Consider the following 24,840-nt stretch of genomic DNA (forward strand, 5'->3'; position numbering starts at 1 on the left):
AACAGCTTAGGTTATTTAGCATCTGGATAGAGATCTCTGAAAGACTATGCCACTGAACAGAAATAAGCTATAATTTTAAAAATGCCTGTTCGGGTATGATTTTCAATATTTTAAAAAACTTCACTAAACATGGCTTTGTCATCAATGTTTGTCTCTCCAAAAACATTTGTAATGATATCTATAGACATTTCAATATTATTCAATTTTGGGACACTGTTCAGCGAGACAGGAACTGTCAGGACACAGAGACAAAATATCTAAATGTGGGAGTGTCCAGTTCAAATAGGATGTCGGGTCACATTAACTGTGGGGATGGAGAGGATGAAAAAACTGTTAACAAATATGCTTTGCCTTTCTTTTAATATAATATTAACAAAATAAAAAACAAAGATTAACTGTAACATTTACATTTTCACCAACTTAAAACATAATACCATTTAATATAATACATAGGCCTACATTATAATTTTTTTTTTTTATGTAAGAGCAAGTAGGCTACATTTCGATCACAATTCCAGTTTCTGTTTATTATTTTACAATTTATTGCACAGTAAGTCAGGAACCCAAATCCTATTCATTTGTATAAAATAATACTAAGTAAATCATTATTGTCGTGTTATATATTAGATTCCTAAGAACTAATAACATCTCCAATTTTAGTGGTCCTTCCACGGCTTCCTAGGCTGACCCAAATAATCTTGTTTGCCTCTTGTTAGTCTTTATGATTATGATTATTATTATTATTATTATTATTATACTCCATACACATACTGCAGCTTATGTTTTCCCTTCATGTTACATTCTTTTTATAAATTTTGCGAATTAAATGGATTGCATCGTCATTTTTTGGAGACATTTTTGATTTCACAGGATCCAAGTTTTGTTTTCTTCGTTGAAAGAACCATTGTTCTATTAAACTTCTATGTGTTTGTTTCGGTTTTGCTTTTTTAACTTTTTGTGTATTTTTCTCAGAGCTTCTCACAAATCCAGTGTACCTAGATTCGATTCATGACTAGGAAGTGGATACATGTATAGGTATATGTATTTCTGTCTGTACAATTAACAAATAAATTCTTTTACAGAGGGTAATTATAACACAATACAGATCTTTTACATCTTGAAAAGATATCATAAGAAGCTGAATTACAACTATCATAATAATAATAATAATAATAATAATAATAATAATGTCCTGCTGATTATTTATTTTGATGATATCTCTGACTACTGTTCTTAAACCATGTGACAAATTCAGTTGTGGTAACCTGCAAGTAAAGAAGTCATCAGTTTCCTGCAAGTGGAAATATATTCATTGTATTATGTCTTTTTTAATATTGTGTCAAAATTATTACACTGAAGATGAAAATTTAACATTTGTTGATTATTCTCAAATTCCTGATATAGGCCTATTGTAACTCCTCTATGCCTCATTGCTTTTATACACTTTCTTTTTTATTGTTACCCTGAAAAACTTTCTTACTAAAAAAAAGTCAGAAACAGTGGAGTAGACCTAATCAACCAATCGGTTTAGTTCTTGCTTTCTAAAGTCTGTTTCTTTTCCTTAGTTGTTATTTAACATAGATATGTTTTAGGTAAAGTTGTGAACACACTGTAATTTAATGTAAAATGTGTGTGTGTGCACGCGCTAGAAAGGAAATGTCAGACCACTTTTTCGTACCCCATAAATTCTCTTTGGACCTGCTGGGATTTAATTCTTGGTAACTAGCATGGAAATCTGGTGCTGTAGCCATTTGGCTAATAGTGCACTTAAATCTTTTAGTGTTTATATCCATATTACTCTATTATTTTATTACAGTGTAATTTATTTGGCTATCCTCATTTAGTCCTGTTGAGGTTAGAGCCAAGACAAGTGAAGAAAAGTAGCCTTTAGTAGGCATTCAATTAAATCAACACAAAAAGATTACACGTAACACAAATATGTGCAATTTAAATGAACCCAGTTTTGAAAAATATTGTGGTTATCTTTTCTTACGAAACAAACTATGGATGCAAGAGTAAACTGAATGTAAGAACTCTAATATGAGAGTTAAAAAAAAAGTTGAGACTTAAGGAAGAATTAAAAATTATGCTCTATACCGATGGTGACTGCAAGGCTGGCCATGATTCAAAACTTTCCTCATCTTAGGCTTGCTTTTCTGATGATCGGTATTCTTCATGTGTGAAGAAAGCAGCCAAAATGTACACAGAATTTTATATGAAGATTTTTCACCATCGTGTAAGTTACAACACCTCTATATTTTTCCACAACACTTTCCGTCTGACAGAATTTTTGCTTTCTTTACTCCCTTGCTTACTAGCTTAAGAGCCCATGTACCGATACTGCTGATTAAATATTCTCATTAACCACCAGCTTATCTAAGTCGTAAGTCGTCTACTCTTATGGCTGTCAATACTGACTCCCAAACAAGTACCACTGTCGTGTCTACTCTATCATAAACATTAATAGCGATTAAAAACAAGTGCAGATAATTATCATTTTCTGAGAACTTTAATGATCTATCTAAGTTGTCACAAGATTATTTGTTCCACCTGGGGTTGATGTTTGCCTATCATTTTCAAGTAATTATTGTTGGATGAGGAAAACTTATTTTATATTGCTGTTCCGGAGAAACAACAATTTAAGTGCAACATAAAATGTTTTTAAGGAGAAGCAAAACCAGAATCTTATTTAGATATAAATATATAAATAAGTAAATAATATTTGAAAAAGAAATTATAACAATCGAAATAGAGCAAAATATTATATATATATTTTTTTAATAGCTTCCCTTATGAAAAGGTTGCCAGATTTGACAAAGCGTATTACATAATTTGGAAATACACCTAAAAGGTAAAATGATATACATCTGAAACGGTTAGGGAATCGAATATACAAAATGTCAGAAAAATTTACACCTAAGTAGCGTTTGTGCTCATTTACAGTTAAGAAGGGGAGGGGGGGGGGCAAAAAATATCAGATAGGTTAAAATGATTTGAATACCATATACCGCGAGAAAAATAATAGTACGGATTTGTTGGCATTGATATCTAAACCAATCAACAGCCATCGGTTAAGATAACTTCAAATTTCCATTATCACTCCCATACAAGTGATTTCTCAATATCTGAACCGATCCTTTGAGGGCACTAATGACTATTTCCTTCACATTGCTGTGTGTTAGCCCCAGGTTTTTTAATCTGTTGGCAAAGAAGGAGGGTATGGTACCTCGTGCTCCCACCATCAGACCTATTACATCAATGTGGGTCAGGCTATATTTATCTTTATAGAATGGGATTGTTGGTTCATAGATCCGTTTCTTTTCACTATCCACCTCATGCGGTTGATCTGCATGTGTCTTAAATCTGATGGTGGGATCAAGAATGTAAGCCGAGTTGTTCTTAATGGCAATGATATCAATTCGCCAAACACTTCCTTGTGTGGCTAGTCCCTGCACCTCTTGATGGACTGTAAACCCTACTTCCTTCAATGCCTCGGCCAGCATAGAACGGACAGCATGGTGACGGATGTTGCGAAGGGCCTCACTATAGGGGCAGAAGGATATGGGGAAGAGTTTCAATCTCGCTGAGACAGCACCTACAGCGGGTACCATCCCGACTTCTAAATAGTACTTTTAAATAGTACTAGTCAGATAGGGGTGTTTTTAATATTCATCCCAATTTTGTAGTTATGTCATTGTTCTTCCAGAATAGCGATATGGTGCGTGGTTCATAATTTCCCAATTTCGTAATATCTGTGGACTCCTCACTTTATTTTTATAATGCATTCACAGCTCAGTCAGCCAAATCCATATTCATAGCAAGTGTGAAGTTCAAAGTTGTATTAAAAGTAGTCTATGAATGTTTGAAAAAGTTGTTTTGTATGATTAATTTCCATACCAAATTTATTATTAAAATCCTGATCCATTTTAAATTACATTTGCCATTTTCGTGTGACTGCATAATACAAAAAAATACATTGTGTAAATCAATGGTCGTCAGCACTTGAACGAGTAAGCAGTGCAACATAAGAAGAGGGAGAGAGCATACCCACCAGCAATCACAGATGCACCATAGTGCAGTCTCTTATCCGCAGGCAAGAGATGCTAGCACGAGAGTGCACTGTGCTGATGACTGATGTAAATGGTAGGTATTTGAGCAGCAATTCGTTCATCCACCAACCAGGATAAGAGGTGACTGATAATAATTATATAAAATAAGTAAAAAATTGCTTAATAAGGGGAAAATTTGAATGTGAATCAACAATCACATATACACAAATGGCTAAAGGTGATCTTAATAGCCTCTGGGTTCGAGTTACTATATCAATGCCTGAAAAGTTTTCAAGATGAGTACTTCATTTCAGGTCAAATAATCAATACATAAACTCAAAGCTTAAAACTAGGTAGTAAAATCATTTAATCATTTTTAAAATCATATTACATACTAATTCAGAGTCTTGATGCCATTCCTCCAGCAGCAATAATAGTTTCTCCAGTTATATAAGAGGCATCATCCGATACCAAGAAAGATACAACGCCAGAAATCTCCTTAGGTACTGCCATTCTGTAAATTATTTTAAACAAAAAGATTAAATAGAACAGAAAACATCTTAAGTATGATGCAGTAAATTAAAATTAATCCAATCATCAACCTGAGCAGTAAAATTTACAATCTTAATGCTACTCAACCACATAATATATCCGAACAATTTATTACTCTTACTGTTCATTGTAATTAAATACTATTTAATATTACTGTTAGACTGTTATGCCGAAATCCCTCAAAATGTATGTATGTATCCAATGCCTACCCACTTTACATGATTCGGGTTCTGCATATAGCAAATAGATGACAAGAATGTGACCCATTTTCTAGTTGCACACCACTTTTGCGGGCCATGCTGTACATGATGTGTATCTGTGGAGAGTTACGTCGTGTACTAGGGTGAATGTATGTGTAAGTGTTCGTGTAATTGTAGTGTATGGAATGAGTAATGATGATGATGAGGAAGGGAGAAGGAGAAACCAGATGCTGGCACGTAGGCTACTCCTGTCGAATAGCACCAAGGGAGCTGCTAGGCCTAATTTGCAAACAACTTATTTAACTTAATATATCAGCATCATTAAAGAAACAAATATCATTCCATACTTGCAAGGACTCAAAATGGGGAGATTTAATAAAATTATTCACTATTTTCATCAATATGGGCATTCATTTCTTCCCTGTGACCGAAACTTTGATGTAGTGAAGCTCGAGGGTATATGTGCCAGAGCAATGCAATAACTTCATCCACCGGACAAACACTAACAGAATTTCTGTAGAATTAGTCACTACTAATGATGTTTTGAATTTTAAAAGCTGGTGGCCAGAGCATTACAAGAGAATCTCCTGCTCTATAGTCACACTTTGACAAAAAAGGGAAAAATAAGATATTTACTTCAGCACAATTCAGTGAATTTATTTACTCTACATGTGTGACTATCAGTGATTGTTTTCTTTGTAGTGCAATTAACAAGCTTGAAACAGTACAGCTCTTTTTGTCAGAAACAATTCAACAAATTGATGTGGAAATTACATTCACATAAAATAATTTAAACTTATCAATTTTTGACACCTAAAATTCCAAACCCTAATAATGAAATATGTCAGTGGGTTGAATTTTATTGGACACTAATGTAAGCCTTAAGGCCCACTCTCACTTAGCAGAATCGAATCGAATTTCTCTTCACAATATATTTAAATGGAAGTAGCAGAAAGCAGCATGTTGAAACAAATAGAATTCATGAGGTAGAAAATTTATTCCACTGCCGGAATAGAATTTCTTGTTTTGGATGTCATCGTATGTTCTCGTGAAGTCTTTGTGAAAACACAAATGAACCATATTCATTTTTGGTAGCGTAATTTATTAAAATTTACCGCTGAACTAGTATGTAGGGTATACAGAGAATTACAATTTTATAATATGAACGAAGAAAGATCAATAAATTTTGTTCAGAATTATCTGCTATTGTATAATAAAACAGGAAAGTACTACTGTAACAATTATTCTCGTGATAATGCTTGAAGCGAAATAAGTAAATTAACGAAAACATATGGTAAAAATTAAAATCAGAAGAAGGTTATGGATCGAAATTTTATTTAATGTCTCAGAATATAGTCAAAATAAAATAATGAATCTAATATTTTCTTTCCTGGTTTTAGATATGTCTTTCTTCTCTTTCAGTCTCATCACATGACTGTGCTAAAGCTTTATGTGATCCATACACTCAACACTGCAACATGACTTGATTCAATTCCATTACATGTGAGTGACAGCATATGATTCATTTCGATTCATTTCAGTTCGATTCTGCTAAGTAGAAGCGGTGCCCAGACATTTTGTCCTTAGACATTTCATCCATAGAACAAACACGTCTATACGACATTTCGTCCACGCAGCAGTTATGGCCATACGACAATTTTCCCATAAACTCTTTATCCACATATTTTTCGTACATTTAACAATACATCCACAATCATATTACGTCCAAAAACCAACATGTCCACACATATATATTTGTGTTTTTATTTATAAGTTTGAATATTTCACTGTATTTAAAATAATATAAATTCTGCAAGAAATTAGTTTATATATATTAATCACTCTTCTTCTTCCTCGGAATACAATTTCAAGTTATAACTTATCGCCCATCAATATTGGAGGATATTATTCTGCTCTTTGTACTCTTTGTATTTACTCACAATTTTTTCAAACCATTCCCGATACAAAATATAAAAATGAACAATGACAACTACACTGAAGAACTAAACACAATAAAATATATAGCACAAGACAATGGATACAACCCTAACATGATAGACACACTAACAAAAAATGCAAAACAAAAACAGAACAAACCAACACAAACACCACGTGAGAATAAATACATAACATTAACATATCACAACACCAACACACACAAAATCGCAAACATTCACAAAACTAAATACAAGATAGCATATAAAACAAATAACACAACACAGAAATATCTAAATAATCACATCAAACATACAAATAAATATAATTCAACTGGCGTTTACAAACTAAAATGCAATAGCTGCCCACATTTTTACATTGGACAGACAGGAAGAACCTTTCAAACAAGATATAATGAACACATTAAAGCTACACCAAACCCTACATCACATCAAATTATGCAGAACATATTATGAACAATAATCAAGACTACAATAATACCTATAAAAACAGATATGGAAATTCTACACATCACACCAAGAAGTCCACAGTTAAACATGTTAGAACAATACGAAATATACAAACATACAATAACACACCCACAAAATATACTTAATACACAATTACAGTTCAATACCCACACATTGTTCGATATCATAATACAAAATACACAAACAACCACCTCACCATAAGAGCAACACACCCCCAACCAACTGACGAATGCAAATGGCAGAATTGAATATCAGCAGGAACAACAGTAGTTCATAGGACACTGAAGATGATGCAGCACCGGCATCAACACGGGCTGTCTGTCTAAGGTACATAACCTATTTTAAATTTTAACACTTTTAACATGTCGACTAATACAATTTTAAGTTTTTAAACAAAGTGTTAACGTGAACTAGAATCAATGAAAATATATTTCTTTTTAATCGGTGCCCATACATTTCTATGCCTTGCTCTTAACTGTATTATGATCAGTTCGTTGTTGTGTTGGTCCTTCTGTATATCTCAATAAATTTCCAGAGGTACGCATGATGTGTCATCAATTTCTGAAAGTGTGAATGCCACCCCTCTACAATAATGTTGGTTATTTTGCGAACCGTTCACACTTGGTTATATACATTCCACATCTGAGGTGGATATTGGGGCTGTACCGCTCTCGCTGAACTCTGCCAGGACATCCAGTGATGTAAATCATCTCCGTGTATGCCGCCAAGTCTTGCATGTCAGCATGTAAGGAATCATCCACCATTATGAATAGGTACCGGATTTTTATGTAATTACATATTATATTTCTTTCAACCTAACCGTATATAAATAACAAATCTTTGCGAATCTTGTAATTACCATTAATATATTAAAATTTGGTACTACATATTTTTACATATTTACTCCACATTACGTATTATGGCTTGGTATTACATAAATCTACATATTTAGAGGTTTTATTCATTCATACTTCTCTAAAAGGAAAGAAAAAACTTCTGCTGGGGAAGTTTACAACTTGAAATACACAGATTTACAAAGTCTTTTTACCTACCCAAGAAAGGATATATTTCGGGACGAAACATAACGTCATTAGTTCCAGGAAGTAATAGAGGCACTCACCCCATACCGTCCACTGTGAATGTAAGTGAACAGAAGGCAACCTTTCTCATACAACTACCTTGTAAAAATCACTCAGAAAGTAGCGTTGCCTTCATGCGGTGGAGTGGGACGAGGACGACCTGATTTGTCTCGAACTATAATAATTGTTCTGAACACGTCTTAACAAGCCGTTCCCATGCAATTTGCAACCTTACCCAGCCTCTTCCTAATCCTTCCAGGGAAAATCCGTGTCGTCTGATATGAGCCACCATAAAGTAGCCAACTTTTGAAAAGAAGCTGGAGTAAAGGAACAAACTGGAAAGATGTTGAAAGATTTAAATAAATATCTTTTCAGGTTATTGCTTGACCTCTTTACTTTAAATGTAGTAGACCTATACGAAAATGGGATTTTCCGAACAAACAGAAAGTATTGTTCTCACCAGGAAAAATCCTTCCCTTCTGAATGAGACAGGAATGTCACTTTTCAAATCAGTTTGTAAATGCCTATAGTTTGAGATTTTAGTAGGTACTTTGTTTCTTACAGGGAGCAGCTAAAATGCATGTGTCCCACATCTCCTCTTATTTTCTCCTAATCCAGTAAAGCGAAACTATGTTTGCAATTCTGTTGTGTCATTCATTTTACTCAGTTCTCTAGTTTTAGTACCTATACTGGGTGTTCATTTCAAAGTGTGTCATGACGTCACAGTTGTTGGGTCACCGATTTGAAGCGAGTTTCAGCTGATATGTTAGAGAAGTTGCCTATTATTTAAGGCGTTCTTCAATCTGAACTTGAGAACGTGTACGGTATAACTTGAACGTCGTAGCAACAGATGGCGGTCTGTACGGTCTGTGTGCTACCATAACCTCTTTCGAACTGTGTTTTGCGCCGGCAAGTCGTATGCAGGGTATTTGTTATCACCGGTTGCGTACGGTAACATTCCACAACACAAATCAAATACTCCGTGTTCATGTTGACCGTCGAAGTTAATGTCAACAAATACGTAAGTAATCGTCTTAACCCTCTCCCCATATCCCAACAGTACGTATTTCCAAACAGTTCACATTCCTGCCACTACCGGCGTTACCGTACGTATCGGCACGTACTCTTCAGAATGAACGCCGTACTTGCTAGCCAACTTCTCTGCCTCTTAGATTATACACCTGAGCTGCGGAAGTGTAGGAAGATTGAATTCTCTAGGCTCATCAGCTAGCCACATGACGGCATACAGCGAGCCAAGACACATTTTGAACTGAACACCCAGTAGTATAAAATGCAAGTGAGTTTATCTACTGCTTTTGATTAACTAAAATGGCCCCTAAAAATAAAATCATGGATTGCAATGGAAGAACCTTTCACTACAGATGGAAAAATAGTAACATGTCAAGTGTGCAGTAAAAAAAGTCGGATGCTCTATGGAATCACAACTGGAGAGTCTTACCTATCCTATACCTGCCAGATATCGATATTAAATATTTTCATGATTTTACATATTTTTGTACATATTCAGCTTATTTTTCTTACATAAATATGTACATATTTCACACCTTCATATTACATAAAAATCGGTCCCAAATTATGAACACCTCTTGCAAATCTGGGAGCAACGTTTTAGGTAGAAAGCCTGTGCATATAACTGTTAACAGTGTCCAAGTAACATTGCAGATAGAAAGCCTGTAAACTGTTATTTGTTATGAGGAGACAGACGAAATGTCATTTGGTTAAATGTTCCATTGACGAAATGAAATCTGGTCAAATATTTTATAGACGAAATGTCTCTGGGTGAAATGTTTTATGGACGAAATGTCTCTGTGTGTATTATTTATTTATTTTATTTATTTATTTCATCAATCATTGTTCAAGTCATGGCGGATTAGATGTATTCCAGTTCTTAATCCGCCATCAGTCTCAATACAAATATAACAAAAACTAATACATAATGAACCTATAAGTATCCTCTGTTTACAATACTAATAATAATAATACTAATAATAATAATAATAATAATAATAATAATAATAATAATAATAATAATAATAATAATAATAATAATGGTACACAACTAATAAGTATAGCTCTTGTATTTAAAACTCCTACCTTAGCTTTTTCATTTTATGCTCAATCTCTTAAGAATTATTCTGTTAACTTCATTGACTACTCTTCGTAGTTTCTTATCGTGTGACTACTCAACATTTATAATTCCATCTCCGTTAGAGCTTCGACTTTCTCTTCCCATCTAATTTTAACTCTAAAAAGAAATTTTCCTAATTTATGCAAATTGCTGGCGTTTAGGTGACCATTCATTTTTTTATAAGCTACTATAGCGTTTATTTGTAGAAATTTTTTATCTACCCAACTGTGTCTCAAATCATTCGCTGCCTGGCACTTTAGCGCAATATGCATTGCGTCTTCAGCTAGTCCACACAAAGGACATTTATCCTTCTCTACGTTCCCTCTCCTATTCTTGAGTCTCCAGATACCTAATCTCCACCATGCCATTCCTGTTCTCTCTTCCCTTGAATTTAGTCTAACATATTCCTCCTGTTCCCAAAACTGCTTAACCTCCCTATAGTACTGTCTGTATTATGTGTGGGTGTATTGTCTATTGCCCTAATATCTGTTGTCAAGTTGTCCATGGACGTAATGTATTGGACGAAATGTAATAATACTTTCTTGCAGAAATCAAAATATGAATATAATATCCATTGCTGGTCCCATGCTTGTAGTGCAGAATCCCAACCAGTTTAGTAAAGTTACAGAGTCATATAAAAGATGACGTGCCAGTTGTATAGGACTGAAACTGAGATTCAGTGCATTCCAGGATACAGTCTCTTGCAAATAAATTATTTCATGATAAGATTTTTTATCAAAAAGTATAAAATGTTTGCAATACAACTTAGGGAGACTTCGTGCACTGCTCTCTAAATTGTCACCATTTGAGGTGGATCTACATTATACATTAAGGATGATGACTTCATTGTTAAATCCAGAGCATTAGATACATACACACACATTATACTGGAATCTTATAGTGACTAATAAGGGTATGCTGAGATGCTGGCTGGGGTAATCAGAGTACCCCACGAAAACATATCCCAAGAACCACTTTGTCCACCACAAAAACCACATGGACTTGCTAGGATTTTAACCTGGGTCTCTCATGATAAATATATCGATTACATACACACCTTCCCATGGGAATACTTTGGAGAATTGCATCTTCAGTTTCTTTTGACTGGCGCAACTGAAAATATAAAGCAGCAATCAAAGGTCAAGATCATTGTAGTGTGATTACTGGAAGAATAACTCTTGGGTCATTCCATGCAAAAAGTATGCTTTTGAACCATGATGTCTCAAAAGTTAAAAATATTGTATTAGGTTATTTTGTATGTTCTAAATATGAATTTCACGCAATATTATATTTATATCCTTCATAGTTTGGCAGCAATCAGCATTTAAAATATTAGTTTCGCAAAGAACATGGTTTCATTCATTGGAGTTTTCTTACTATGTAAAAGAAGATGGAAAAGTGATTTCAATGCAATTCGAATGAGGAGAGCCTTGTTTATAAATTCCCTCAAAATGAAAAAAATGTATAATTTTTTAAGTAGTTACCCGCCGTAAAATAATTTAAAATAATACAAAACACAAAATGCAATTCATTTTTACAGACAAAAAAACATGTGTTTAATTCTTTAGGGTATATTGATTCCAATGTGAAAATTTCAAAATAGTGACTTAAATATCATGTCAGTTTTTTAAAAAAATAACTCACCAGAACAAAGGAGCTCAGCAGGTAGGCTCTCCCGTCATACAGAATGTTGCGCGATCAAGGTCAGGGAGATGTACGTTTGAGATTACTCATCGTTATGAAGTCTAGTGAGCGCCGCGACCGTCACACAGAGCAAGCGATTTTCAACCATCGGAACAAAAATTAATAATTTTATTAATTTAATTATTCATAGGTTTTTTGAGATTACGTCATAAAACTTGAGAGATGGATTAAGGATAAGATTTTCTTCAATACGAATGAAATTCGCAATAATTTAAATTGGTGCGTTCGAATATAAAACAATTTATTTTTTTCAATGAGGTGTTTTTATGAGCATCCCTTAATATTATTCGAATTAGTCTTTAAGGTATTAAAATATGGTTATTCAGGTTTACAATGGCGTCTCTTTAGTTTCGATGGCACTTCATATAGGGTGTCTAGAATACTTCAAATTATGGATAGCATGTAACTGCCACCCATTTTTCATTCAACCGTATGAGTAAAATATTAATGACATGGTGGTTATACTTGGCAGTTTAATTTATTTTCATAATAACATTATTATATTAAAAGCCCAAAAAAATTCTTGACATCACTGACATATTCTTAAAATTTTGTATGGAATGACCCTCTTGACAGTTGTCCTCAGTGTGGTCAGTGGTATATTCCACTGCTGTAAACTAATTGTGTACATATACTGTCTACTCTTATACCTAAGATGCACTTACATGAACTAGATACATTATGTACAAATATTATAATAAAAATTAGCTGTAAAGAAAAGTTAATATCTTTCTTCACTAAAATGTGTTCTCCGATGGGAAGGGGGAAAGAAACATTGTGTATTGCTGTACAGATCTATTTTATTTGATATTTGTAAAAGCATCATCGTTTTGTTTATAGGTTTAATTTAACAACATGTAATTTGTCTGTGATTGAGGTTCAGGCTGAAATGTAACTTACATCTATTACCATCAGGCAGTACATCTCACTTGATATGTGTCAGAGGAAGAACAACTGTTTGTATGCATCTGAAGTCTGATTAGTGTAATATGTAGCTAATCAGCAATGTATTCAATGGAGGGAAAAAGGAACTGGCCACCCTATCCCATTATCTCCTGACCTAGTTGCCTCATAAGTGGTGCCTTGTTGGTATCACTTGTGAGGTTCAGACCTATCTTCGGATAGTTGACTAAACAAACAAAAACATGTAATTTTACTTATTTTTTATGTGTAGATATACATTTTTTTATCTTTCATAAAATTATGAATTCAAGCACTCAGACTGTCTTGAAATATCATGTGAGAAAAAATAATGTTAATGTTATGTTTTATTTAACGACGCTCGCAAATGCAGAGGTTATATCAGCGTCGCCAGATGTGCCGGAATTTTGTCCCGCAGGAGTTCTTTTACATGCCAGTAAATCTACTGACATGAGCCTGTCGCATTTAAGCATACTTAAATGCCATCGACCTGGTATGGGATTGAACCTGCAACCTTAGGCATAGAAGGCCAGCGCTATACCAGCTCGCCAACGAGAAAAAATATATATTTTTTTTTATTTTACTAGGTTATTTTACGACGCTTTATCAACATCTTAGGTTATTTAGCGTCTGAATGAGATGGTGATAATGCCGAGATGAGTCCGGGGTCCAGCACCGAAAGTTACCCAGCATTTGCTCACAATGGGTCGATGGAAAACCTCGGAAAAAACCTCAACCCGGTAACTTGCCCTGACCGGGAATCGAACCCGGGCCACCTGGTTTCACGGCTAGAAGTGCTAACTGTTACTCCACAGATGTGGACTCTTCAATAGTCTTCCAGGGTTTCTTGTACCTGCCGAGATGTAATTTTTTTTTTAGTAATCTAGGATATTTGTTGCAGGGCGCATTATTGACATGTTCTATCCACTCTGATTTGTTCAAAGGCTGATGTCATTCTCAATTCTTCCAAAATATCTATATTTGTTTTGTAGTTGTTCCATTTATAACCTGCTGTTCTTCAATATCTCATTTCCGCCGCAGTTGTTCTTGATTTATCTTTTGACTTGATTGTCCAGTTCTCACAACCATATAGTAAAGTTGGAAGAGCCAATACAATCTTATCCGGGTTTTAGTTAAAGTTTGTTTTGATTTAAACGCACTGTTAATGACACCAGTAACCTTTATGCAAATGTTTAATTTATGCTATTAAAACACCAATATATGTTGAATTTGGCTCAAATACTATTCTAGTAGTCCTGTTAATTAATCGTTCTTTTCTTGCTCGCACATTCCTTCCAAAAATACAATTCCTGCATGTTCTTTTATTATTTCGTTTATTTGGCCAACATGATAAATCTATCTCATTGGACACCAAGGCTAATTTTCTCACTATTCCCAACTGGATCTCCTGAAATTTCAGTGAATTTCGACTTTCCAGTTAAAATATAGAGTCAAGAACACCCCTACTTCTTGAGCCCATTATAAACAATTTCTTACTTACTTACTTACTTACTGGCTTTTAAGGAACCCGGAGGTTCATTGCCGCCCTCATATAAGCCCGCCATTGGTCCCTATCCTGAGCAAAATTAATCCATTCTCTATCATCATATCCCACCTCCCTCAAATCCATTTTAATATTATCTTCTCATCTACGTCTCGGCCTCCCTAAAGGTCTTTTTCCCTCCGGCCTCACAACTAACACTCTATATGCATTTCTGGATTCGCCCATACGTGCTACATGCCCTGCCCATCTTCTGTAGGGACATGAGCATTTATAACTACGATATCGCACCATCTACCCTTAAGTACTAAATACGATAACCTATCACTTATAAATTCGACCTTTTTTACTGCTGATTTTATTCTTTTATGAATAAAGAATCCTGTTCCTAATTGGTGATTATCGTTTCCTTCCCCATAATACAACAAATAATCTCCTATTTGTGTTATGCCATTCCCATCTAACCTAACCTCCTGTACTCCCACAAAGTCTATTCTATATCTAGCTAGTTCTTTTGCTACTAATGTTACCCCTCCTGTTCTATATAGACTTGTAACATTCCAAGTACCAAATCTCAAAACCTTATTCCTTTGCTGTGGTCGTGCCAGAGAATCAGTCCCATTCCGAGGCTTATTTGAAGGATTCGTAACAAGCTGTTTTTTACGGTGAAGGGTTGTTAGCCCTTTGCCCAACCCCCAAGCTGGAGGACCACCCCTCATCGGCTGTCCACGACTGCTTATTCAATATATTCATAGCTACCCTCCATATCTGGAGGCTGTCTCCTCGATCCGCAACCTGAGGACAAGCCATGCCGTGCTGATAAACAATTTCTTACAGTTATATATTAAAAACGAGCATCTTGAATTAATTCATGCAGTGTACTCCACAGTGAAGGAAAAATGTTAGAAGTTGTTCTTAAATTAATATATGAACTTGTATTTTTTCCTGTCATATTAGGAGTGCCACTATGTTTGGCCTCTTAGTTATGAAATGAGAGATGCAATCGAATCATTACATCGAACATTACTGATGAAATAATTTATCTTGAATTTCATTGATTTCACTATAATCAGAATCAACTACATTGTCGTAATTCATATATTAGTCGTTCAGAGCAGAAGTGGTGTAAGTCAAAATTGGGTAATGAGGTTCTGTAAAATACAGCGCAAAGTAGCAATTAATATGTCCTTCGTGCTATCCACTGACAACTAACAGTTTAAATAAATTGAATATTAATTGCTACTTTGCGCTGTATTTTACAGAATGTTTACTTTAACCCTCATTACTCATTTTTGACTTACGCCACTTCTGCTCTGAACGGCTCATATGTTTCTGCTGTGTTAATCATTCATTCCTTTTAGGAAATCAATGTACAATTTAGGGATTTTTCTGCCATGTAATATGAAATAAAATACTTACAGCTTCTGAAAACCTTGTGATAACAATGCCTGGTGCAACACAGTTAACCCTGATGTTATCTGTTGCCACATCTCTGGCAGCCACCTTTGTCAGTCCAAGAAGTGCAGTCTTACTCACAGAATAAACACCCAATAACTGTGAAGAAATGCATTCACAAAGCACCCATGAACAAACGCATAATCATGCAAAAAATGCTTTTCTTTTTTTCAAGAAACTGTTAATTTTATCGCTGGATCAGAATTATTTATTAAAATAAGTTAAATAATTCTAACATTTATTCTGTACATTACGCTTTTCAAATAATTCCGGAGAATGTGAATACTGATCAATGTTGATCTATCAATGAAACCACTTTTGCCACAAAATAATAATCATTCAATATATTTGTAGAATTTGAACAGAAAGGAAACAAACTATAAACAAGAATGTATTTATAAAAATTCATAAATGAAAATACTAACTCCTAAAGGTTGGTACCCAGCTATAGATGATATGTATACAATGCTACCACCTTGACGCTTCCTCATATGTGGCAGAACTTCTTTTGATATAAGATATGCAGCTTTTACATTCACGTCAAATATCTTGTCCCATACGTCTTCAGGACTCTAAAACAAAATGAAAAGCAATTAATCCATCAAAGGACATAACTATCTCTCTTATCTATAGAATATTCTATTTACTACATTCAAGAATACAGTAGAACCTCTAATATCCGTGGTAATGAAGGGGATGGACTGAACGGTTGATCGAAAAAATCGGATAATCCGTACCATGAAAGATTTAGTAATTTTCTCCATGGTCTTGTATTTAACTCGCTAGGTAGTGGATCAAAAATTCACTTATTTAAGTCTGGTTGTAAACGACGGGTTTTGAAGGGACAAGGAAGCCATTTGTAATGACTGTCTCAGGAAAGATAGCAGGAGTAAAGGAAGTCTCATGTTGTAGATTTACATACTTTTTTACACTAGGCCTATATCCTTGTTGTTTTTATTAAATCGCGCAGTTGTAACTCCATTCTCGTATTCTGATGCGAGATGAGCCACAGTTTTTCTTTCTCAAACCATTCAATTATTTCCATTTTTTTTCGATACTTAGCACAACACGTTTTCTGTTAACACCCATGGAAGACATTTTATAGGCTATACAAAATATATTATAGAACGGCAATTCGAACAGTAGACAATGCTGTGTACCGATAAAGGCTTGTAATAACACTCTCTAGCGAAAAGATATGTAGAACCTACTAATATGATGTACAAAATAGATCTTCATATAAGTTATTTATTTCTGAAGAAAAAAAAAAGATCGAGAAATAGACAGTCGGATAATCCATCAATCGGTTAATAGGGTGACGGGTATTGGGGGTTCTACTGTACAGGTTTTATGGACAGAGAAAAAGATATAAATCTAGAAAATTGCACATGACTAGTTGAAAATGTTATTTATTGACTAATACAGTATTAAGGTCGCACCTATAAGGTCGCAAAGTAAAGAAATTTTTAGGGAACTCAAAATTCTGCCAGTACCTTGTATATACATTCTAGAAACAGTGTCTTTCATTCATAAAAACAAAGCAAAATTCAAATTGAATTCAGACTACCACATGTATCAAACAAGAACATCAAGTCATATCCATCTGTCCACTCATAGAATAACCACAAATCTTAAAAGTATTTTAGATAGAGGCATAAATATGTATAATAAAATTATTTCATACCATGGCATGATTGTGACTATATAAGTATTTAAATATTCATTAATATGTCACATCAATGGACGTATATACCGGTACGTCATCCAACATCATAAGATGAAGTTTAAGTAAAATTCCAAGCTCCATAATAAGTAGTAAACAAAAGAAGTTTAAAAGCATGGTCAACAGGTTGCTGCTGCATCATATGCCACATACTGTAGAGGAATTTATGTCTTTAGACTTTGCATGAAAGTGCCTACTAATGTGTAATTGTATCATGTCAGCAGATGTCCTGCAATAACAAAGCTACAAATTCATAAATATGTCCACAGTATAATCAGAAACTAGATTAAGACAGAAATAAGAATGACGAAGCCATGATTTGTAAAGATCTTTATGGTGAATAAATTACTATTACTATATTATAAATTTTGACAATTACATTTTGTGTATTGAAAGAAACACAAATGGAAAAGAAGCACTTGTTTAATACGATTCACTAAATGGGAATAATGACTTGATGAGGTTGTATAGAACGCACTACAAGGAAAATGGTAAGCCACCACATGCTTAATGCTATTGGAAACAAACCTACATTCTAATTCTGTGCCTCTAAAATACTTGAAAGAAGGAAATCAAAACAAGCATAATACCTCTAAGACAGGTCCAACTCCAGGATTAACTGCAGCATTAGAAACCAGAATATCAATTCCTCCAAACTTGTCTATAGCCTCCTTAATGAGACGTTCTCTGTCATCTGCTTTTCCAACATGGCACACAACTCCAGACACTGAATAGCCACAGGCTTTCAACTTCTCAACAGCACTGGTAACATTCTTCTCTTTCCGACTGCTTACAACCACACTAGCTCCATCAGATGCAAGACGTTCAGCAATTGCAAAACCAATGCTACAAGAAGTAATAAAGCATTATATTTTAAAGTTATCCCTTTTTATAGCCCATGGAGCTCACAGGGTAGTTGTGTATTAAGGCTCCCACGTTTGCAGACAAAGCTATTAATAGCAATAGAGATTGTCAGTCCTATGTGCTCGTCACCTTTTCCCCAAAGAAATGACCAATACTCATTTCTAGTGGAGATTGAGTGACCATATCGGGAATTGAATTTAGCTATGTTATGTCTTAATCACTGGTACAAAGGGTAGAGCAAAGAAAGTCTGTTTTACCAAGTGTGGTAGAAATTCTAAGAAGCCCTGCAAAGAGATTCACAACAGAATCAGCTAAAACTAAAATACCGGACTTTCATAAGAACCAAAGAGACAATTTCAATAAAATCACCACCACCACCACCACCACCATATTAATTTTTTTCCCAGAAAAAAATTTGTGTACAATTCAACTGAACGTGTAATGCCATTGCCAATGACCTTGTTCTCAACACATACCAACAGAGTAAAAACAACTGCTTCAGCATATGTATCAGCCAAAACTTAATGATTATTTTAAAATGTTATACTCACAAAACATCTTTTTTTCTGAGAGAACCTTGACAGTTACAGGAAAACATTATTTGACTTTTTTGTTCAGTTATTTGTGCTCTACTACCAGTATTTTTTGCAGCTTATATCGTTTACATCTATACAAGTTTTTGATTTGTTCCATATTCTTGCTGTAAGCAATGTACGAATACTATGGAATGTTAATAAATACAATACAATACAATACAATTACAATCGCATCACTGTTATTTCCGGCGTGACTCCTCCTCTTTGCTTACACCTTAGGAAGTGAAGGCTCTATAAAGTCTAGATAGTTAGTATCGTCCTAGAGTATCGTTCACCATTTTTGTTCTTTCGTTGCCGAGCTACCAGACGAGAAATCTATTTGCCGCACTGTTAAACATTATCATATCGTAGGTCCTATGATAATAAATCAAACGCACTGTAACTCAGAAAATAACTGAACGGCAAATAACGTCCTCGTGTGCTTTCTGCAAATGCCAACGAAAGAGCGAAAATGGCGGGCGATTATATTAAGTATTTATCGAGCCTTACGAAGTCCATAATGTCATCAGCAGCGAATGAAAAGACGCACACGTTTAAATGTAGCCGACCTGCAAAGTGATTGCCTGCCGGAAATAAGAGCAATGGGACTATATTCAAGAACCAATTTTCAAATGTAGGAGATATCATTTCTCCGTAAAAAAGTTAATTTGGATCTCAATTTCTAAATGGCCATTTACTTTGTAGTACAAAATCGGATTTTGCAATGCCTGTTTCAAAACGTTTTTCCACATCATGTACTAATATAGTACATTTCTTCTGGATGACATAACATTCGCACATCTCGAGCATTAAGTCACGTGTCCAAGTTTTTCGTTCGTAGCTTCACTCTCCATGTCACACAGGCATCTAAGAGCATGTCAGTTGTTAATTTGGCCTCATCTCAAAACATATAAATTGATGTTTCTGTTAGAATCCTATAAGAAATGTAATAGATGTAACCACTATTATTATTATATTAAATCACAGTGATATATTAATGAAAAATGTTTCTTGCGTGAGCATCCTGCTCTCTTCATTTCTTGCTTAGAAAGCGTCACATTTTAGTATACTTGCGAGCTGTAACTCACTGATCCCTGAAGCACCGGACTCCCCCGTTGTCCGAATTCACTCAAGAGTATAAGAGCCACTGAAGCACCGGCTATTTGGTTACAAACTGCCACTCAATTACGAAATATCGTCCTAGTTAGTATAAATTTATTTGAAATGTAGACATTTCGTTTAATTCCCTATCTAATTTGGCTTAAATTTCACTCATGGCTTACCTTGACAAGGAATACAATACTACTTCAGCATGTTGCAATTTACTGCACACTTTACTTGTTAAAGAAGGTGTTCCACCTCTCGGCAATGTTTAGTTTTGTAAACAAGAGCACATCGCGGACTGCTTCTTGTGCGCAACGAAGCATATGATGTTTACAACGAAGTCAGTGGCGGCTTGTAACCAAATATTCACAATTATCTCGCAAATGAGCACTGGAACTTTTTTGCTTCTATTATTGTATGCCTACAATTTCAACGGTTTCAGTTTTCGCTATTAATTTTGTTACACCCTGTATAGGCCTAGCCCCTATTATTAATTTTTCTTTATCCTTATTTAACTCCATTTCTGGGACTTACAAGCCAGAGCCCGTAGGGGAGGGATAATTCCTTGGATCACATCTGAGACATGAACAATGAAGGAACTTAAAGGAAGGAAAAATTGGATCGGTGTCTGGTAGAGTTCCCGGGTAGCTCAGTTGGTAGAGCGTTGGTACGTTTAACCAAAGGTCCCGGGTTCGATGCCCGGCCCCGGAACAATTTTTTTTCCTGGAAATTATTCAAATCAACTTTACAGGGAGTTATATCTGAAAGCTTGATTTGCGTAATATACGTCACTGTTCGTTAACAGAAAACCACAATTTAAGTCACACAGAGTTAGTGTGCACACAGTGTTTGTTGCTTGACGGTTGTCAGCCCACTTTGAGGTCTGTGGATATAGAAGGAAAAATTTGATCGGTGTCTGGTAGAGTTCCCAGGTAGCTCAGTTGGTAGAGCGTTGGTACGTTTAACCAAAGGTCCCGGGTTCGATGCCCGGCCCCGGAACAATTTTTCCCTCGAAATTATTCAATGAAGGAACTTCCCCGGTCCTAAAGACAACACGAACATATATACAAAGGACAGAAAGTTCGGGGTAGATAGAAAGTAGGCCTAAATTGCAATCTGACATTCGCCTTTGTGAGTGGGGAAAACACCGAAAAACCTCACTCACATTGGCTGACCTCGGAATTTGAACCCAAGCCTCCTAAATGCGTTGCACCACCACTGTCCCTTTAAAGACACGATTATATTAGAGTGCATAGGAGGATGAGCGGAAGAACAACATGACAAACCAGTATCAAAGAATGACCTTGCTCCCAACTGACTAGCCCTGCTGCAGAACACGGGTCCTGTCCTTACGTGCTTCTTGCACCCACAACAGCAGCAGCCTCGTCGTCCGTGATGGGCATGCGCGAAATATAGGACGAATTCACTAAAGTAAAATGGGGTGAATAGGAATGCAAGAGTGAACAAAAATGAATTTTTACCATTTTTTATTTCTTAGTTCAAAGAGTAAATAAGCCTATTACATGAAGAGTACCGTATTTATGTTTTTATTTGTAACGAGTGAACCAATAAATACTCTTTATTTTTATGTGTACTCTTTCACACTAAGAAATAAAAAGGGGAACAATTAATTCCTATTCACCCCAGCATTCCTATTTACCCTGCTTTACGGTACAAGTTAACAAGATGAGTGTACCTGTTGCATGGGAATGAGTTCATGTGGAGGCAACTGCATGGACCTGGATTGCCTTCAATAATCTACTTAATCCTTTAAAACATGGGTCCCTTCCTTAAGAAAGTATAAACCAGTAGGCTTACCTAAATCCTTTTCCTCGTATTCTGTTGATTTCTGTTCTTTGATCTAGATCTACTGGACAGCGTATTTCAATGCAATGAAGGTAAGTTATTTATTTAATTTATGCCGCAAATTGTCGACTGATTTTCAACAAAAAATGCATGTACAGTGCGATTATTTAGTCCTAACAATGTGCGCCTGGGTCAGACGAGTCCACTAAGTTACGCCAAGGGATGTTCAGGTTAGTCTGTCGCCTGCAATCAGAGCGATCAGCTGTCACGCATGCGGTATAGCGTTGTTTCCAGTACAGTTAAGCTGTACTACATTCCTTTACCGACCGCTCGCCCTTATCTCTACTCATGAACTCTCCCCACTACTCCTATTATTTCGCGTCGCTGAGCTGCCAGGGCCCAGGACTAAATAATCGGCCTGTACCCTGAACCAAATAATACAGAGCGTTCGAGCCACGATGTCCACTCACTACCGATGGCAGCGCTTTCGTCCGTCTCGCCAAACGTTGACCGTAATTTGTGGCAAAATAAAACTCATGATACTGAAATAAAAGGATTACCTTATTGTAGTAATTGTTGGAAATGGTGACCTTTGGCATTCAAGCATGCTTGACATCACTTCAGCACATTCCCGGACACTTTCTGTAGTTCATTTTCACTTACGTGATGCACTACACGAGCTTCATACGGTTTCAACTTCAACAATTTAGTGGCGTGTTGTACTGAGGTTTTTGACACCCCTACTTCCAGGGCTAAAATGCGCAAAGATTTCTGAGGACTTCGTTCTAATCGAAAACGTATTTCATCTAATGTTTCCTGAGTTAGGACCCGTTTATTCACTCGACGCTTCTTATTTTGAACCGAGCCTGTCTCGTTAAATTTCTTTACGAGTCTATATATTGTTTTCTTATTTGGCACAGGACAATCGGGGAAACGAAGTCTGAATTTACGGCAACACGTTCTCCACGTATATTTCACGAAAGTCTTGCATATAAAAATGCGTTGTTCTATACTATACATCACAACACAAACACGCACAACAGAGACGCACTGAATATTGACTTGTAACGTTGAGAGCAGCAGAGAGCCGTGGAAATCTGCCGTCAGCCGTAGAGCATAAAGCCGGGACTCGCATCATTCCCTCCCGTCAACCAGTTTTCATGGTAGTGGGGGACATCTTGGCTCGACCGCGTAATAAGTCAATGGTGTTATAAAGAATTATTATTCTTTTTAGAACCGCACCCACCTTTCCCCTGCACTTCTATATCCTTCCTGTAATTTGTGGTCTCATCCTACATCTCGGGCATGCGAAGATGGACGGAGGCATGTTATTTTGAGTGCAAGAATGTCGTATGTACAGGACCCATATTCTATATCAATAGCATTGCCCCCCAAAAAACCAAGTACCAATAGAACCTAATTAAGGTAATTGGGAAGTCAGGTAATTTACCTCACTATTTAAACTCTGCCCTGGTAGAGCTCTATATCTTTCTCGAAAAATTACAGACAAATTAAAATCACTACAACACACAATACTTACCCATCAGTTGATGCCGTAACAATTGCAACTTTTCCTTTCAGTTTGCCATTTGATGCAGAAGTTGCTACGCCAGCCATATTTATGAATGGTCGTTGACCTATAAACTTATTTAAAATTGCTTTAAACATATTAATACAATATGTTATATTTATAATACTCTCTACAAGCCCTGAGCTATAAGTGAAACACAGCACCAGACACCAACCACAGCCCACTGTATTAATGTGTTATAAATGTTTTTGTTACTTGCCTCCTCTTAGATTTCTATTAAAATAACGACTTATACCAAAGTCGATCAAGGTTTATCATCGGTTCCAATGGAATGACTTGTAAAGTTGAGAATGAGAGTTCAAATTTCAAGGTCTACAAATTTTGACATAACAACGCATGCCGACCGGGCAATCGGACCCGGAAACGTCGTACTGGTTGCAACTTACATGCGACTCTGTTCTTCACGGACACGGAGTAAACTACGTCCACGATTCCATAGATGAAACCGTAAGCGTTACAACATAGTAGCCTTTGAAATACAACATTATAGCCTTTCTCTCCTTTCGAACCATAATAGCTTTTTCCCATCCAATTAAAAATAACAATTATAATTTATGTAAATTATGATAAAAATAGTTATTTAAGGCGCGCTTCCGTACAGGAGCAGTGGCATTTCTCTAAGGTTAGAGCCCTATTTAGGTGTGTATATTAATCGAAAAAAATGTTATATAAATATGCCTGCTATTCTCAATATTTTCTACCTCATAATTTAAATTATGGTTTATTTAACGACGCTCGAAACTGCAGAGGTTATATCAGTTGCCAGTAAATCTACTGACACGAGCCTGTCGCATTTAAACACTCTTAAATGCCATCGACCTGGGCCGGGATCGAACCCCAACCTCGAGCATAGAAGGCCAGCGCTATACCAACTACGCTACCGAAGCGTATATATATATATATATATATATATATATATATATATATATATATATATATATATATATATATATATAACCATATTTTGTTTTTGTTTTTCATTTCTTGTATCCGACCCTGAGTATATAAGAAAATTGTAATTTTACATTAGTATATTTTCTTAGTAATGTGTTGGCTGTGAAGAAGGAATAAAATATGAATAAATGTATGAATTTTATTGTTAGCAAGGTAATTGATTGTCAAGGAGAAAGTGATTTAAAAA

The 24,840-nt window shown here is 35.5% G+C and overlaps 1 protein-coding gene across 3 annotated transcripts; it reads right to left on the reverse strand.

Moving 5' to 3' along the window:
• Positions 1 to 343: 343 nt before the first annotated feature.
• Positions 344 to 24,094, reverse strand: Dhrs4 (Dehydrogenase/reductase 4). 3 transcript variants are annotated; one of them, XM_069845990.1, is made up of 8 exons: positions 23,899 to 24,094; positions 23,649 to 23,745; positions 18,350 to 18,605; positions 16,462 to 16,608; positions 16,001 to 16,135; positions 11,513 to 11,568; positions 4,445 to 4,563; positions 344 to 1,265 (listed from the first exon to the last, which is right to left on the reverse strand). In XM_069845990.1, the coding sequence occupies exons 2-7, from the start codon at positions 23,723 to 23,725 to the stop codon at positions 4,449 to 4,451; spliced, it is 786 nt and encodes a 261-aa protein (XP_069702091.1). In that variant the 5' UTR covers positions 23,726 to 23,745; positions 23,899 to 24,094; the 3' UTR covers positions 344 to 1,265; positions 4,445 to 4,448. The 3 variants fall into 3 exon arrangements, with proteins under 3 accessions (XP_069702091.1, XP_069702090.1, XP_069702092.1); XM_069845989.1 differs by having other exon boundaries at positions 23,649 to 24,094; XM_069845991.1 differs by lacking the exons at positions 23,649 to 23,745; positions 23,899 to 24,094 and adding an exon at positions 22,669 to 23,187.
• Positions 24,095 to 24,840: the final 746 nt, after the last annotated feature.

Source organism: Periplaneta americana, chromosome 14 (assembly GCF_040183065.1).
Source record: "Periplaneta americana isolate PAMFEO1 chromosome 14, P.americana_PAMFEO1_priV1, whole genome shotgun sequence".
Classification (NCBI taxonomy): Eukaryota; Metazoa; Arthropoda; class Insecta; order Blattodea; family Blattidae; genus Periplaneta; species Periplaneta americana.